The 17,314-nt window shown below is 40.4% G+C and overlaps 1 protein-coding gene across 1 annotated transcript; it reads left to right on the top strand.

Moving 5' to 3' along the window:
* The first annotated feature begins 3,647 nt into the window (after nucleotides 1–3,647).
* Nucleotides 3,648–10,427, top strand: LOC147693508 (olfactory receptor 52K1-like). The gene is made up of 2 exons (XM_086933232.1): nucleotides 3,648–4,567; nucleotides 10,403–10,427. The coding sequence occupies exons 1-2, from the start codon at nucleotides 3,648–3,650 to the stop codon at nucleotides 10,425–10,427; spliced, it is 945 nt and encodes a 314-aa protein (XP_086789358.1).
* Nucleotides 10,428–17,314: the final 6,887 nt, after the last annotated feature.

Raw genomic sequence — 17,314 nt, 5'->3', positions numbered from 1 at the left:
GTTTCCTGTCGCAGGCACAAGGCCGACCCACACAAGTGAGGTACCATTTTTATCGGGAGACTTGGGGTAATTCATATTTGTAAATCAACTGTTATTACCAATTGAGCTTTCATGCATTTCTCCCTTTCAATGAAAGACATTGTGTAAAAAAAAATCTTTTTGAAAAATGACCAATAAATCTCATGCTAGTATGAGTATTCCCAATTTTGAAAATGTGCAATTATATACTGATTCTGAACTCTATAATTTGTACCCAATTCAGAAATACATAGGTTTCTTTCATACAGATTTTCCATGTATACATTTTCCAAGACAAAGTGCTCTATACCCGAAAATGAAAAAAATACCATTGGTGCTCAGTTTTTGGATCTGGGTTCGTCGGGTTCTTGGTGAAACTACAAGTCCTATATATCCCCACACCAAGAAGGTCTAACAGATATAACGGTATATTGCTTTCCATGAGCTGTCAAAATTAGAAAAAGTTATAGGTGAAAACGTTGAGACAAAAGGCTGTTTTTTTCAACAAATTTTCAATTATTCCAATATTTAACTGTTAGTTTCTATAAAGAAACCTTCATGGATGTAGACAAATTACCCCTTTCTGAATTCAGACTTTTGTCTACTTTTCGAAAATGTACAGCTTTCCAGGATCCATTATTGCTTTCAAACTTATTTCTACCATTAACTGGAAGGAGGTGGAAAGCTCTAAAAATAGCAAAAATAGGCTATGTCCCAGAAAAATGCCAAAACTGTGTGAAAAATGTCGGTTCTCTGACAAAAGACTGTCATTCCCTGAAAGCTGAGAAAATGGTGATTTCAGCCCCACAACCCCTTTTTTGAAAACAATTTCAGGGAAAAACCCAGAGGCTTTCATTTGCAGCCCGTTTTTCCAATTTTTCTGAAAAAAACAAAAATGTCACTATATTTTGGTCAATTTCTGGGACCCCTCCAAGGGAATCCACAAACCCTGGGTGCCTTTAGAATCCACATGATGTTGGAAGAAAAGGACGCAAATTTGGCGTGGATACCTTATGTGGTCAAAAAGTTACAAGGGCCTAAGCGCGCACTACCCCAAATCGCCAAAAAAGGGCTTAGCACAGGAGGGGAAAAGGCCTAGCAGCGAAGGGGTTATGTCTATGTACTGCATTTACTAAGTATTGCATTTCTCTGCATCCATACTGTAAATCAAACCAAAGTGCATATACAATTATCATTCAACCTGTATTTCATTTGCATTACTACTGTAACATATTTATTGCTTACCTGTGTCAGGCTTGCTTAGTTCTAGAAAATAAAATAACTAAAAGAATATTTTTACACAAAAACAATTAGTCTGAAGTTCAGTCTTAGAGTATGTGAATTCATTTGCTGACTGAGTGTGTGCAGAAAATTCTTAACACTGTCCTCTGATACTGCCTTACTGCTCATCACACACTACCACAAATAGAGAGTAAGGTTCTATCTAACTTTATCTCTGCCTACCTTTGGGGTTCCACTGGACTCTGTGCACACTATACCTCACTTTGGAATAGTATATACAGAGCCAGCTTCCTACACTAACTATTTATTTATTTTAAATGTAAAACGAGGATGGGAGCACGCTGCCTCACATCCCAGCACTCAGTTCACTCTAACGCATCATGGTAAATGCAGTGCATGATAACAGTTACTTCGGTGACAGCCTTTAGTTTCTCACCCTCGTTGGTGCAGCAAGTGCTGTGTATCTCTAGACATGTGTTTCAGGATCGTTGTCCTTCTTCAGCAGAGAGCAATACATCCTTTTGGGTGTGCTGGAAATGCCGCCCAAAGTCCTCTCAGGTCTCTGTACTACTCACTGTGCTCAGGTGGATCAGCCAGTGCTTGTCAGCTCATTTGCATCTAAGTTAAACCTGACCGATTTTGTGCCAAGCTACCAGAGTTAATCACAGGTGAATTTGGTGACTTTACTACTTTACCCTGTAAGAGATTGTGGCTGCTACTTGAGCAGGGCTAACACTAGGGGTGGGCGGAATTTGCATAATTGGGTTACGCAAATCTCAGCGAAACAGTAAAAAATCTCTGCGAACATGCAGAAATTCCGCGAACACGCGTAATTGCTTGTTCGTGATGCTTTTTTACTGTTGGCAATCGCTGTTTGCGTGCTCTGGGGGATATATCTCACGAACACACATTTTGAGAACGCAAACAAGCAAAAAGTTTGCGAAGTCGCGGAACGCAGAATATTTGGGCAATTTTGCGTTCTCCGCGGAACACAAAATTACCCAAATTTCGCGAGCGGAACGGAATTTACCGCCCAGGCCTAGTTAATACTCCACTCAGCCAACACCCAGCTTCCCACACTGGTAGCCTGTCATACTCTAAAACAAGCCCATAATGATCTTCTGTACACAATTACATAATATGCACTGCTTCTATGGTTCTAAACCATAGTTGTAACAAAGGATGTTAGCTGTGGGGGTCTTTGCAATTGTTGCTATGCCCACATACTCCCTTACAGTTCTTAGAGGGATACAGTTTGCCACTAGGGCATACAGTTATAGCAGTGACTAAATTGATACTTACACTGTACTTAACTGGTTACACTCCTGTCCGACGTTGTCACTAAGCAAATAACCTCTTCTTAGGCATTGCATTTTAAACCTGAAAACACCTAATCATATTTCCTATTTTAAGACACAAATATACTCCAACTAAACATGGTCATTTGTGCCTCTTGACTAATGTATCCATGATTTTGATAGTTATGTAATACCTCATGTCCTGAGGTAATGCCTTGTTTCCATAATGCAGGTAATACAGGAGCTTAGGACAGGAGGTGGATATAAAGGACTAATGTAGGGGCATATTAACAAGGGCTTTATCTCCGCTTTTTTGGCTTTAAAAGCCAAAGAAGCGGTGATAAAAAATATTGCCTTTTCAACAACAGGGTGCTAACACGCAAAATCGCATGTTAGCACCCTTTTTCACTACACTTCCCTTTGCATCTCTAATGAGATGCAAAGTGGGCGTTCCAGAGCAAAATAATAAGAGAAATTTTGCTAAGCAACATTTCTCCTATTATCAAGCTTCCCGCTAACCCTGTTAGAGACAAAAAAAGCAGAGCTAACCACGTTTAGTGCTAATTTTCAGACTTAGCCATGTAATCCAATAAGAGGATGGATTACATGGCTCAGTCCAACATGGGCTATCAACAATGATATCCCCATCCTTGCAGTTTTATTGCTGCATTACCAGCGATAACCTCCCAAAATGCCGCTATCGCTGGATTTTTTTATCGCCTAGGCGGTAAGCGTTGTCAATAACGTGATAACCAGGCGATATTATCCAGCGATAGCGGGCGTTAAAAAAATTAACTCTAGGCGCCCTTAGCATTAATTTTCCCTGTTCCTTGTTAATATGCCCCTTAATCCTTTTGCAACATTAATCTCTAGGTTAATTTAGGCCTACTACTTCTCTAATGCGCATGAAACTTATTTTCCAGTTCAACTAGTGACAATAAACTGTAAGAATTCTTAATGAATGTAAAAAGGTTGAATTATAAAAGATTTTTAGATCTACAGTTTACTTTCCTACTTTTGTCATTTTTTTCTGTTTGTCAAAGGAAAGAAATTAACAAGCAAAGTTGTCAGCCACCACACGGAAAAACCATGGGTGAATTCAACGTCAGCAATGCCAATCCCTCTGCGTTCTTTCTGTTGGGAATTCCTGGCCTTGAACACCTCTACGTTTGGATCACAATTCCCTATTGCTCAGGGTACATTATTGCATGTCTGGGGAATTTGATGCTTTTGGTCATTATCAAATTAGAGCCTAAACTTCATGAACCTATGTACCTATTCCTTTGTATGTTGTCCACCATTGACCTGGTGTTATCCACTTCCACAATGCCCAAAATGCTGGCCATCCTTTGGTTTGATACCAGAGAAATCTCTTTTAATGGCTGCCTCACCCAGATGTTCTTTATCCATTCTTTCGCTGTGATGGAATCATCTGTGCTTTTGGCCATGGCCTTTGACCGCTATGTTGCTATATGCAATCCGCTGAGATACAAGAGCATACTGACAAATCTGGCCATTATTAAAATAGGACTAGCAGCTCTAGCTCGAGCAGTCACTCTATCTATTCCCATGCCCTTCCTATTGAAAAGATTGCCCTTCTGTAATTCTGTTATTGTCCATCATTCGTACTGTGAACACATGGCTATTCTGAAGCTGGTTTGTGCTGATGTAACGCTAAACAATATCTATGGGATGGCCACAGTCGTGTTTGTTGTGGCGTTAGACTTGATGTTTATTGCAGTGTCTTATGTCCTGATTCTTCGGGCTGTCTTTAGACTTTCATCTAAAGACAAACGCATGAAAGCGATTGGCACCTGTGCCTCACATATTGGGGCTATCTTAGTATTTTACGTTCCAGTTGTGCTCTCGTCTGCCATACACAGGTTCGGCCATGAAGTTCCACTTCATGTTCATATATTGCTGGCCACCTGCTACCTGATGGGACCACCAATGTTAAACCCAATCATTTATGGTGTCAAAACAAAGCAGATTAGAGAAAGGGTTCTGAAATGCTGCCTCTCAAATTAGCCTAGTTTTATATATGATCGGCTCAATTGAACAAGACCATCCCAATAACTTCATTCTGATTTAAACAATCAGTAGGATTGTTGCATCTTCAAACACTTACTTTCACCACAATCCCCTGTGTCTTTGAACGGATAGATGAAAAAAGGTCTCTTTAAGAAATGATTTTAGACATATCCACGGATGTACCAGTATGAGGCAGCTTAATCACTTATTGAAAAGAATCATCTAGGTAGGATTCAAAGGAAACCATATTTTGCTTTGTTTTCAATATGAAAGAAACACCTTTGACTTTAGATTTGAATATAGTTGTTTTACTGTTTTCCAGCTAATGTGTATAAGGAGAGAAACTATGAAACTCTAGAAGCATTCTGTGTATACTATTCCTCATGTATGTGGTTAGATTTCAAAATATCATCTACAGTACATTGTCTACCATGTATATTTTTTAATAAATATTATGTATGAAAATATCATCCCATTGGGTGTAAATGTTTTATTATTAACTTCAATGGGCAGTCATGTGTTTGAGGAACAACATTTATTTCAGAAAATATGGTGACTATGATATACAGTTACTATGCCACCTATTGATTTTTTGCCATTGGAACACACTAAACAAGTTGCCTTCCACCCTCTTCTGAATGAGTATCTCGATGGCTTTTTGGTTGATATCCAAACAGATGGTTTAGCTGCCAACATGTATCAGAACAATGGTGTTTAGTGGGTTGATGGTAAGGCCCATGGGGATGTGTGGCTGGGTGAGAGCAAACGAAAAAGAGTATGATCCAAGGGCTTAAGAACACCTTCAGCTTGGCTGCCTCATCCACTCTTTTCTACTTTAAATGTATGATCCTGTTCCTGTGCTGTAAGAGGAGTTAGATATGGTCCACAATTGGAACATTTGGTAGAAAGTATGGCCTTCACGCTTTTTTCCAGAATCTTACATTTTTAAATTATTTTTCTTTTGATGATCATGTTTGTTCCAGAGATGTGGAGCCTTTCTCTAACTGACTCCTTCTGCTGGACTTGCTTCCATTTCACAATTTGTGTGTGGATCAGGAGGCCTTACTGAAACATAAGGCTCTGGCAGGATGAAGTGCAGAGTCACATTTTGAACGTACTTGTATGCCACTTTGCTCAATTCACATGATCGGTATGACTAGATGATGTTTTTTTTAATTTAAGCTACCTGAAATGATGTTGTTTGTACAGATTAGCATCTTCTAATCATAGCCAAACTTACATAAAACAATTTCAAATTAACAACAAGGAATCAAAGTTTTTTGTCTCAATCACAAGAGAGGAATGTATGATGGTACATCGCACACCGTTACAACGGGTGCTTTCAGCATGCAGTCCCCACATCGCCAAGACTATCACTTTGCAAATTTTCACAAAGCATTCCGTTTCAACGGCAATGTAGTTTACCCTATAGGCAATGCCACCAGATGGCATACAGAGAAATCACATGCCATTACATTTTGTACTGTGTTCTCTTTGGTGCTTGCAAAGTCCCTGGAATGCGGCTTCAGTGAAACCAGGGTTTTGGGTGCAGCGTTTTTTTTTTAATACCAGTTCCTAAGTGAAATCATTTTTGGGAAATTCGGTGGATATTAAGCATCACAGGCAGTTTCATGTAGTGTAACAATAGCAATAAAAGTGTACATTTGTTTCCGAACAGTCCTACCCAACTTTCTATGAAGGCATCATCAGCTGTTATTTTTCAACGAATCCCAACCCCCCCACCCCGGCCCCCACTCTCACCCCACCCCCGCTCTCACACCACGCTAAATCTTTTCTATTTTCATTTTGAATGTTATTTTTTTTTTGAGGATTAAACTAACAATTGAAAAGGTAGCCTTACATATATATTAACTTAAATATTCACAAATACATTATGGGGGTATAAAAGGTTTCGCTCTCCGTGTCTCAACCCATTTGTGAGTTGTTTGTACGGCAGACCAGACGTTACTACAACGTCGTCCAGACATCCGCCCTAATCAGTAAGTTTCCAAAAGCAATGATTGTTTTTAAATCCGTTCTTTGCATTCGGTCATTGTACTGAATGTTTTTCTTTCACTTTTACAGGGTTTGTCTTTCACTGGCATACTGCCTGTAATTCCCAACTTTCTTGAGTTGTACTCCATTCCTCCTAACCAATTGTGACCTGATTGAACGGGACATCATACATGTTTTCTCAACATTTCAACAAGTACATCGAGTCTAGGCATTTAGCCAAACAAGTAAGTGTGATAAAGGCAACCTATTTTCTTCTTTTTTTAATCTGAATTTGAATTAAACTGTTAATTCACCAAGGCAGTTTTTCTTTCATCAGCTGTAAATATTATTTTAACTGAAAAAGACTTTGAGCTCTAGCTGTGTAAATATGGAATAGGATGACTTATTTTTTTCAGTACTTGTTATATTTTAATGAGTTTTTAGATCTGATCTGGTTGATCTGACTGTGACATAAGAGACTTGAGTCAAGGTTGTGCCCATCCAGACACAGTTAGCATCTGGGCGAGGCCTCTTGAATTTACAGTGGGTGAGAGCCCTTTCCATAAAAAGAGAAATGAGAAAGTGAGTACTCTTTTTGTGGTATATTGTTATAGCTAGAAGTGGAGGCAACCCACTTTAAAAACCTTCTAACTCCCCTTTTCTTGATTTAGATCACTTTATTTATACACTGTACACACATAATCATTACCTTATTCTGCTCGTAAGTAGCATACTTCATATTCTTAATCTGCTCTTAAGTAGCATACTTCATATTCTTTATATAGCGGTTTGATATGCCCCACAGACCATGTTCTAATTCAATATTTTTGATGTTTCCACTTTACAATTCATCAGTAGTCTTGCCTTATATTAATCAATTTGTTGCGAGATAAAGATTCACAGGAACTTTCAATCTCTCTCAGTATCTAAGTTAATCTTTTAAACATCCAGGAATAATAAGAGGCTCGTGTTTACTGTTAGCCAGAATTGTCTGATTGCCTTCCTTAGGCAGTGGCCTCATGGCATCTTTGTTGGGGCTATAACTGTGTAACTATGACTGTCGGATATTGACAGTGTAGCTAAGCCACACAGAAGAAAAGGAATATGGCCTTAGTGTAGAACAATCTGAGATCCCAATGTATCCACAGATATGTAATGCATGTCACAGCTGCCATCTGCATCCTCTTCTGTGGGTGTCTGGGAGGAGGGGCTCATTGGCAAAGCCTCGGGAAGAGGGCTCTTGACAAGTCATGTTTTTGTAATTAAATCATGAAAGACATCTGCAATTGTAACCCTGCTTCTGAAGGTTTCTTAAACAAATTAACCAGTGTTTTACGTGGGATGCAAAAAGTGGAAGGTCTCTACCCTATGAAACTAAGGGTGTTGCCTAAAAAAGTAAACAACATTCCTGTGATGCCTATAGTACGCTATATTACCGCGATTTTGGTGCAAGATTAAGTATAACATGTGAAATCTTAAATTTAAATAGGTTACTGTTTCGTTTTGTTTTACATGAATTTCCCTGAAATCTAATAAATGAAATACCATTAAAGTTAAGGACTTGAATATAGGGCCCAACAAGACTTGTTTTAATGCAACACTAATTATATATTAACAACTATAATATTATCTTTTGGCATTGTGGGCAGCAATGTCCCTAAAAAGCATCTCTACTTTTTTTTATTCCAAACTAAATTAGTCAATTTGTCTGTGTATTTAACCTGATATTGCTTTTGTCTGTCCTTTTTCCCCAGCTAATTTCTGGACTGAAGATGGCGAAATACATTACCTCCAGCAGAGGAAACCGCCTACTACAACATAGTGATTATGTGTATTGCAAAGAGCACAATTCAGAGCCTAGGTGTCATTGGAAGTGTATGCAATACTACTCCACCAATTGCAGAGGCAGAGCGGTTACTCTGGGTGACTTTGTTTTAAGAAGCACATACCATAGCCACTCTGCCTCTGCAACGGCGATTCAAGTGAGAGAATCTGTGAATGAAATGAAAGAAATTGCAGTGAACTCCAATGAACCGTGTGGTGCAATTTTAAGGGAGGTAGCCCAACATATCCCCGGATATGTTGCAACGAGTATGCTTAGTATCCCAAACCCGGGGAGAAATATACAGCGTAAAAAACAGGCATGCAACCCTAAATGCGTTACCCCTCAAACACCCAAATATATACAATAAACGGCTACTGTAACAACACAGTTGTCCCCTTGGTGTACAGTTTGCTCCCAGACAAACAATCGTCCACGTATAGTGATCTTTTATCAGTTGTAAAATCCAAAACTTCTGGCTAAAGTCCGAAAAAAGTGATAATAGACTTTGAATTTGCAATGATGAATACTATAAGCAAATTGTATTAAGAGACTAAACTTCAAGGGTGTTTTTTCCACTTTTCTCTGTCCTGTTGGGGCAAAATGCGCAAAAACATCTCTAATTGCCGATTATGTGTCTGACAGCAAACTGCAGTTTGAGCAAAAAAAACTAACAGCCCTTTGCTTTGTTCCTCCCGAAAGTGTAGATGAGTACAAAACATCTATTACTGAGTCTGATTACTTTACGTCAAACAAAGACAAATTGGCACCAATACTCAATTATTTTGAAGACACATGGATAGGCCATCTAAGCAGGTCATGTCACAGGAGGAAGCCATGTTTTCTTGTGGACTGGTGGAACTGCTACTCGATCTGCTTAGAGTGAGGAGAAAAGACAAACAATGCTATTGAGGGAGGGCACAACTCCTTAAACCACTCAATAGGCAAACCGCACCCTAATGCCTACTTTTTAGTCTAATTCAGAATTTGTATTCTTATTGCCATTGACTAAAGCGAACAAGACGTTTATGCAAACCAGTGTAATCAACATGTAAAGCAAACAATTACAAATGAAAACATTGGTCTTCCATTCCCTGTCAAAGTGTAAGTAGTGTAACCAACAGGTACATGAAACATTAATTAATAACCAATTTGAAATACTGATAATATTTTTAATTGAGGTTCAATGAATTTTAAATACGGATAACATTTTAACGTGGCATATTACGATCCTGTGTGCATGCAAGAATCAGATTTCAATTATAGTGCCTTATATCATTCGAAAGTAATCCCATGTAATATGAATCAGATTTCAATTATAGTGTCTTATATTATGAGATTTCAGTTATAGTGCCTTATATCATTCAAAAGTAATCCCATGTAATATGAATCAGATTTCAATTATAGTCTCTTAGAGCATTCAAAAGTAATCCCATATAATATGTTTATATATCAATATCTATCAGTAAACAATATTTTATTGAATTGTAGCCCAAAACAATTTTTGATATAAATCTATATCAATATTGTAGCATGGTATTATATTTTTAGTAATGAACGTACGCAACAATCGGCCGACACATTCTTTATATATATAAACGACTGACGCAATGTACCTCTGCCTTGTATTATTTTTTAAATTAACATTTGCGAAATATTTTGAGTTATCCCGCCCTCCCCTTCCGTTACTTTAAAAATATGTGCATTACCTTAAGGGAAGGATCGTCCCGGATGTACTGCAAGTCCAGGTTCAAAAGTAATCCCATGTAATATGAATCAGATTTCACTTATAGTGCCTTATATTATTCAGAAGTAATCCCATGAAATATGAGTCAGATATCATTTATAGTCCCTTATAGCATTCAAAAGTAATCCCATGTAATATGAATCAGATATCAATTATAGTCCCTTATAGCATTCAAAAGTAATCCCATGTAATATGTTTATATAGCAATATCTATCAGTAAACAATATTTTTTTAATTGTAGCCCGACACAATTTTTGGAAATAAATCTATATAAATATTGTAGCATGGAATGATCTTTTCAGTAATGAACGTAAGCAACAATTGGCCCACAGATTCTTTATATATAAACGACTGATGCAATGTACCTCTGCCTTGTATTATTTTTTAAATTAATGTTTGTGAAATATTGTAAGTTATCCCGCCCTCCCCTTCCGTTACTCTAAAAATATGTGCCTTACCTTAAGGGAAGGTTCGTCCCAGTTGTACTGCATGTCCAGGTTCTCCTGTTCACGATGACCGAAGGAATGACGCAATGTACGCATGGCGGCTGACTATTTCCAAATTTGCCTAATATTTTGTATGTAATGATATATTTAAAATCTCTATGTAAATATGGGAGTGCCGAATTATTTGAAATCGCTATGTAAATAAGAGAGTGCCGAATATTTTGTATGAAATCATATATTTAAACTGGGTAGAAACAGTACATTTGTCGTAATTGCATGTACTTTCGTCGTAATTGCATGACATGTGAACGACAATGCGATGCAAGGGCTTGCGTTGTTAAGCCTTACGATGTAAAGCTTCCTGTGATGTTAAAATTGCGTTGTGCTGTTGCCGCGAAGTAGGCACATCGCTGTAATGGGTGTTCACCCAAGAGAGGATAGCAATATAAATATTACCACTCAATAAAGTATTTTAATACAATTAAGCTCAGCAGGATGGCTAATTGTTGGAAATGGCCCTTACTGCAGGGCCAGACCCAGACTTTTTGCCTACCATATCCCATTTTTCTGACTTTGTTTTTTTTGGCTTTATGGCTCTGGGCACTCTACCACTGCTAGCCAGTGCTAAACTGCATGTACTCTCTCCATAAAACATATTAGCATTGGCTTAACTAGCATTGGCCTATTCAATTTACTTATAAGTCCCTAGTAAAGCAAGTAAAGCACTATCTGAGTATAAAGTTGCCATTGTGGAGGCAAAAAAAGCCTTTTACACAAACAGGGTACTTAGCTATGAAAATTATTTTAAGGATATTTTCAAATTAGTTAGAGAACTCTCTAGTGCTGACCGTGTCACATTGGCCATTACCCCCTCACAAGTTTTGTGTGATAACTTGAGTACCCACTTTGTTGACAGAATTAAGAACATCCAGAAATCTATCTTATCTAATTCTCAAGATTGGAAATCTCATAAGCAATTCATTAATCCTTTAACTTTGTCTAGTTTTCAAAATGTTACCCCTGATCGGTTGGTAGAGCTTAGAAATAAGATACAATCTGGTTCCCCCAACGACCCTTGCCCCACTAGGATACAAACAGATCTCCTGACACATTTTCCAGATATCTTTCAACACCTCTCTGGAGCAAGGGATGGTCCCACACACCTTTAAAGAGGTTGTGTTGGTCCCACTGCAAAAGAAAGTAGGGGTAGATCACAGTCTAATGAGCAATTACAGACCAATATCGCTCCTCCCATATCCGGCGAAGATACTGGAGGCAGCTCCTGTATCTGTGAAACTTCTCTGTGCCTTTACTGAAAAAACCTGGACAGCCATCAGGCTGGTTTCAGACCCTCAAACTCCACTGAAGCAGTTATTCTGAGTGTAGTGGATGATCTGAAAGAGGGTGCAGGTAGGGGTGCACACAGGCCCTCTTTCTATCAGACCTATCCGCTGCATTGGACATTGTGGATCACACCATATTAGCTGATAGAATGCTATCGCAGGCCTGAGGGACAAGGCTCTGTACTGGATGCTCTCATTCTTAGGGGATCGCTACCAGTCGGTTAGGCTGACCCCTTTTGCCTCAGCTTGGGGCAACACCACTGGTGGTGTACCACAAGGCTCATCTCTCTCCCAACACTTGTTCAACATCTATATATGTTCCCTGATTCATGCCCTGCAAACCAGGGGAGTAAAGGTATATACTTATGCAGATGACATGCATCTGATCTTCCCGATTGATGAGATGGAGGAATCTAAGAAAGTCTTCCAACACACCATGCTCTTCATTAAAGACTGGATGAGTCATAACTATCTCAAATTAAACTCGGATAAAAAAGTCATCTCAAATAATAGACTCGATCAGTGGACGCCAGAACACTGTCCAGCTGCATTGGGCCCTACACCCACCCCCAAAAACTCGGTTAAAAGTCTGGGGATTAAAATTGATGCTAAGCTATCCATGCATGAACAAATCAACCTGGTTACCTCCTCTTGCATCTACCACCTTCAAGAAAATCAGGAAATTCTTCACCAGGGAAGCAAGCACGGTTATCATGCTGGCCCTGATCATGTCCACAATGGATTATGCCAACACCATCTACCTAGAGCTGCCTGCTAAACAGACCCATAGGCTGCAGCTAATTCAAAACTAAGCGGCCAGGCTGGTCCTTCAGCAACCTAAACACTGTCACATCAAACCACTTCTGAAGTAATTGTATTGGCTTCTGGTGACTCAACGGTCCATGTTTAAGACAGGCCGTATGGTCTTCAACACACTTAGCGAGAAGGGCCCCAAATTCCTATCTGCTAAGTTCTCAAGGTATCTGCCTTGATGTGTGTGGCATGCCCTGTTAGTGAATTATAGCCATTTTCGTTTTTCACTATTGCAAGGCTACCTGTTCCCCATAGGCTAGAATGGGCAGTTTGATTATAACATATTATAATCCTAACTGACTCAGGGAACTAGGTAGAAATTCGAGTTTAGGGTGCCTGAACTCAGAATAATAAAATACATATTTTAATCAAGTTGATTTTAACATTCTGTGTGTGAAAATACCACTTTTAGAAAGTATGTATTTTTTTGCCTAACTATCCAAGCCTGCCTCTGCTAGGTTGTGTATTCGTTGTCTGGAGTTTGAGTGACAGGGGCTGGGGCTGGGGGATTCCAGGAGACAGTGTGAGTCAGCACAGGGCTGAATAGACCCATCTGCATGTAGAGTGAGGGGAGGGGGGCACCTGGGAGCTGAATAGGGCTGTGCCTGCCTTCCACATCCTGTGGTGCGTCTGATGTCCCTGGACCACACTGTCAAAGTAAAGAAGGGGTCTTGTCAACAAAGTGCTCTAGGACTGACCAGAACTGCTTTGGGCTAGGTACAGACAATCTCTGCCTTCAGAGAACAAAGAGAACAGGTGTAAAAAAGGGGAGACCTGGACCTAGGAAACAAGAAAAACTTTGCTGAGGAGAGGAACCAGAGAGAAACTGAAGGAGGAGACTCTCCCTAAGCTGAGTGCTGTTTGGGGGATTGGCCTGAAGTAATTGTCTGACTGCCAAAGAAAGGAGACTTGTAACAGATCTCCAAGGGCTTGGAAATTGAGCTTGCCTCCTGCTGAAGTCTCAGGGATAACAGACTTCACCAACCATCTCACCTGAGTGCCCTTGCTGGGAAGTGTCTGCTGTTGTGCATAGCCTTCTGGCGGTCTGGATGTCACAAGGAGCTGGAAGCGCCACTGTAACGACCAGATTCTCAGAACAGGCAGCTCACCAACCGTGGCTAACCCAGTCGTCACGTAAGGACACTCTTCTCAGGCCACTATTTACAAGTTATCTAGAATACTCACCTGAGAAAGTGAAAAGAAGCTATTTACAAGCCTGTATAATCATCTTATATTCTTTAACGTCACCCGACGATATCTTTAACACTATATTTATAGTCCCGTAAGACTTTTATCTTTAACGTCACCCGACGATATCTTTAACGTCACCCGACGATATCTTTAACCTTACCCGACTATCTCTTTAACGTCACCCGACGATATCTTTAACGTCACCCGACGATCTCTTTAATGTCACCCGAAGATATCTTTAACGTCACCCGATGATCTACACTAATGGGGATACTAATGGGGATTCACCTTTAAGAGTTATTTCCCAAATGAAGTTCACACTCTCCCCTCATCATCAGTTACCTTTGCAGAAGGGCATATCCCATCCTTCTGTACGTCAGCACCTGGTTAAAAGGAAAGGTTAATCTCATTCATAAAAACAACATTCAAAGATATTTATCATTAAATCTTTATTCTACAATCAAGCATGACAGAATGAGCAAAAGACACATGGATTAAATTAGTCGCTACCTATAACCTAAAAGGGGATAGAAATGAATAGTTATTTGTATTCTACACTAAGCTCAGAACGCCTCTCCTTAGACGTGTGTTTTTCCATCTCAGCAGCGGAGCTGATCCCTCTCTCTCTCGCTTTGTCTTCAATATGTTCGGGACTCTGCTCTCCCTCTATGGCTCACGAATACACGTCTGCACCGCTATGCCTCATCTATGCTGCCATGGTTCCAAGATACTCGAACCCTCTTCTGGACTTAGTCTATGCCACTCCTGTATGATGTCACTATAGGATTCTCAATCACTCTCCTTCTTCGTTTCAGGATTTCAATTAGCTGATGATATCAATCTCTATGCACCAGTCTTTCGACCAACTTCTTCTGTCTACTCCACACGCTGCTCTCTCCCTCCTCTCTACTTGCTCCTTGATAATATAGAGCTCACTTTCTCTATGGAAAATTCCGGTAGTAGGCCGACTCCCACCGAATTCCTGTACCAGTCCCCGGCTCCCTTCGCATTCCACAGTGGCCACCTGCGTATTGCGTCTAGAGCCAGGGAGACAAATACATTTCTTCGATAAGGACCAGTCTTTACCGGTTCCTCTCTAGCGAACAACAGGATGAATTCTCAATGCTACCTTTACCCTGCAAGCGCCTCGGACAGTCGAGGCAGAAATACAAAATTGCTTCTCTCTAGCTTTCGGGCCTGTAGGCCCGAGAAAATGGAAAAAGGCACTTAATCCTGTCAAAGCGCATAGTTAAGCCCTACAAATGAACGCAAATGTAACTAGGACTGAAATGGTAGTAGATTATAGTCACCACCAGTCTGAAAATAGACTAAAATTACCCTGTCGCTACAGCCACTCACGAAGAAGTGTGATGCTGCCACAGCCGCTGTCATCTCATCGCAGAAGCGATTCGCATCGCCGCTGAAGATTGTCACGGTCACAGCAGATGCCGTCGCATCACCGGAGAAGGGTGTCGCTGCCGCAGCTGCTGTTGTCGCATCACTGAAGAAGGGGGTTGCCGCAGTTGCTGTCACATCGCATCACCGAAGGGCCTTGCATGAACGGAGAAGAGTATCGCCGGCGCAGCAGATGCCGTTGCATCACCGGAGTAGTGAGTCGCAGGGCCTGTCAAAGCTCAGAAGATTTGTTGAGTCACGCACGGCTGTCGGGCATGCACACATTGCCTCGTCATTGTCGCATCAAGAAGAAGATGTCATTTTGTTTTATTGCACCGTATCATCATCGCATCACGGCGCTGCCGGTCGTAACGACACGGAAGCGCAGTAAGAAACAGACGCATCACCTCCCCACGCGGAGAAGAACTGACGCATCACCGTCCCCTAGGCAGCTCTTCTTGCGTGTAAGCAACCAACGCATCACCTTCCGTGCAACTCTTTTGTTGTATAGCGTTACTCATCCAAAGGTACATTGAACATAAAGTGTTGCATTTACCATCTAAAGAGAACTAAGCTAGTTCTACCATTCTAAAGTATAGTATTGTGGATTTTTGTCAATTGTGGTCTTATGTTAAGTCTATATAAAAATACTTATTTTTTGAATACAACCTGTGTGGGGTGCCTCTGTAGTGTTGTCACTGTATTACTGTATGTGTACACAAATGCTTTACACACTACCTCTGAGATAAGCCTGCCTGCTCATGAGAATCTACCAAGGGGGTAAGCAGAGGTTATTTTAGGAATCTAGCCCCTTACCCTGACTAGACGCAAGGGTCCCTATTTGGTAAAAGGTACCTTCCTCTGCCAACTAGAGACCCCCAAATCTAACAATCACCTAACACTTAGCAATGGGACTGTTATTTATTGTTTCCTAGAACTTCCACAGATTCCTAGCCTGTATTTTATAGGTGTAGACAGAAATACACAAGAAGTCTCCAAAAGTTCATAATAGAGGGAAATGAGATATATTCCTACAAGTGTACCTATTTACAGTGAGCATGCAGTATAAACAAGAGCATGTGAGATCACAGAGATGTGGTGTTGAACTTGCACTTTCTGAAGCATCACCCCCAAACGTTTTGCCATCAACGTCCTGTTTTCTGAACCCGCTTTTGATGGCTTTTAGGATTTTGCACACTTTACAACTGCTAACCAGTGTTATAGTAATTTATCTCTTTCCTTAACACATGGAAAAACTGGCTTACACCCAATTGGTCTATTTAATTTACTTGTGAATCACTTGTAAAGTGGTACTACTTGTGTCCCGGGGCTGTAATTTAAATTCTGCTAGCGGGCCTGAAGCACTGACTATGTCACCCACTTCCAGACCTGCCAATGCAGCCTGTGTGCCGTAGTAAAATGCAGTTTCAACCTGCAAAATAAACCTTTTGCCAGGTCCAAACTTTCCTTTTCAATACTACAAGTAATTCCTAGGCTAGGTCTTGAACATCCCAAAGGGCAGGGTGCAGTATATTTAGAAAGTAGACATGCACTTTTAATTTTACATGTCCTGGTAGTGAAAAACTTCTAAACAGTTTTTTCACTAATGTACAGCTATCTCTCCTACGGAATAACTTTGATGTTACCTTATTACTTTTCATGACTGCCAATTGGCTGAAAATCAACCCTGAAAAGACAGAGGTTCTTGTGGTATCTACGGGCATATCACCTTGGGGGGATCTGTTCTGGCCCCAAGATCTTGGATCCGCACCACTGCCAGTGCCAAGTGTGAAAAGCCTTGGCATAAAAATTGACCAGGAATTGTCAATGACGGCTCAGATCTCAACCGTCGTGGGCACATGTATTGGCCTAATTAGGCAGCTGCGTAGGCTAGTTCCCCTCCTATCCCAATCAATGCTCCGTACGGTGGTCTCTGCCACCATTATATCACGCCTGGACTATGGCAACGCCCT

The sequence above is a fragment of the Lissotriton vulgaris genome, chromosome 8, assembly GCF_964263255.1.
Source record: "Lissotriton vulgaris chromosome 8, aLisVul1.2, whole genome shotgun sequence".
In the NCBI taxonomy this organism is placed as follows: Eukaryota; Metazoa; Chordata; class Amphibia; order Caudata; family Salamandridae; genus Lissotriton; species Lissotriton vulgaris.
The sequence above is the reverse complement of the archived record's forward strand: the minus strand, read 5'-3'. Positions and strand labels throughout refer to the sequence as shown.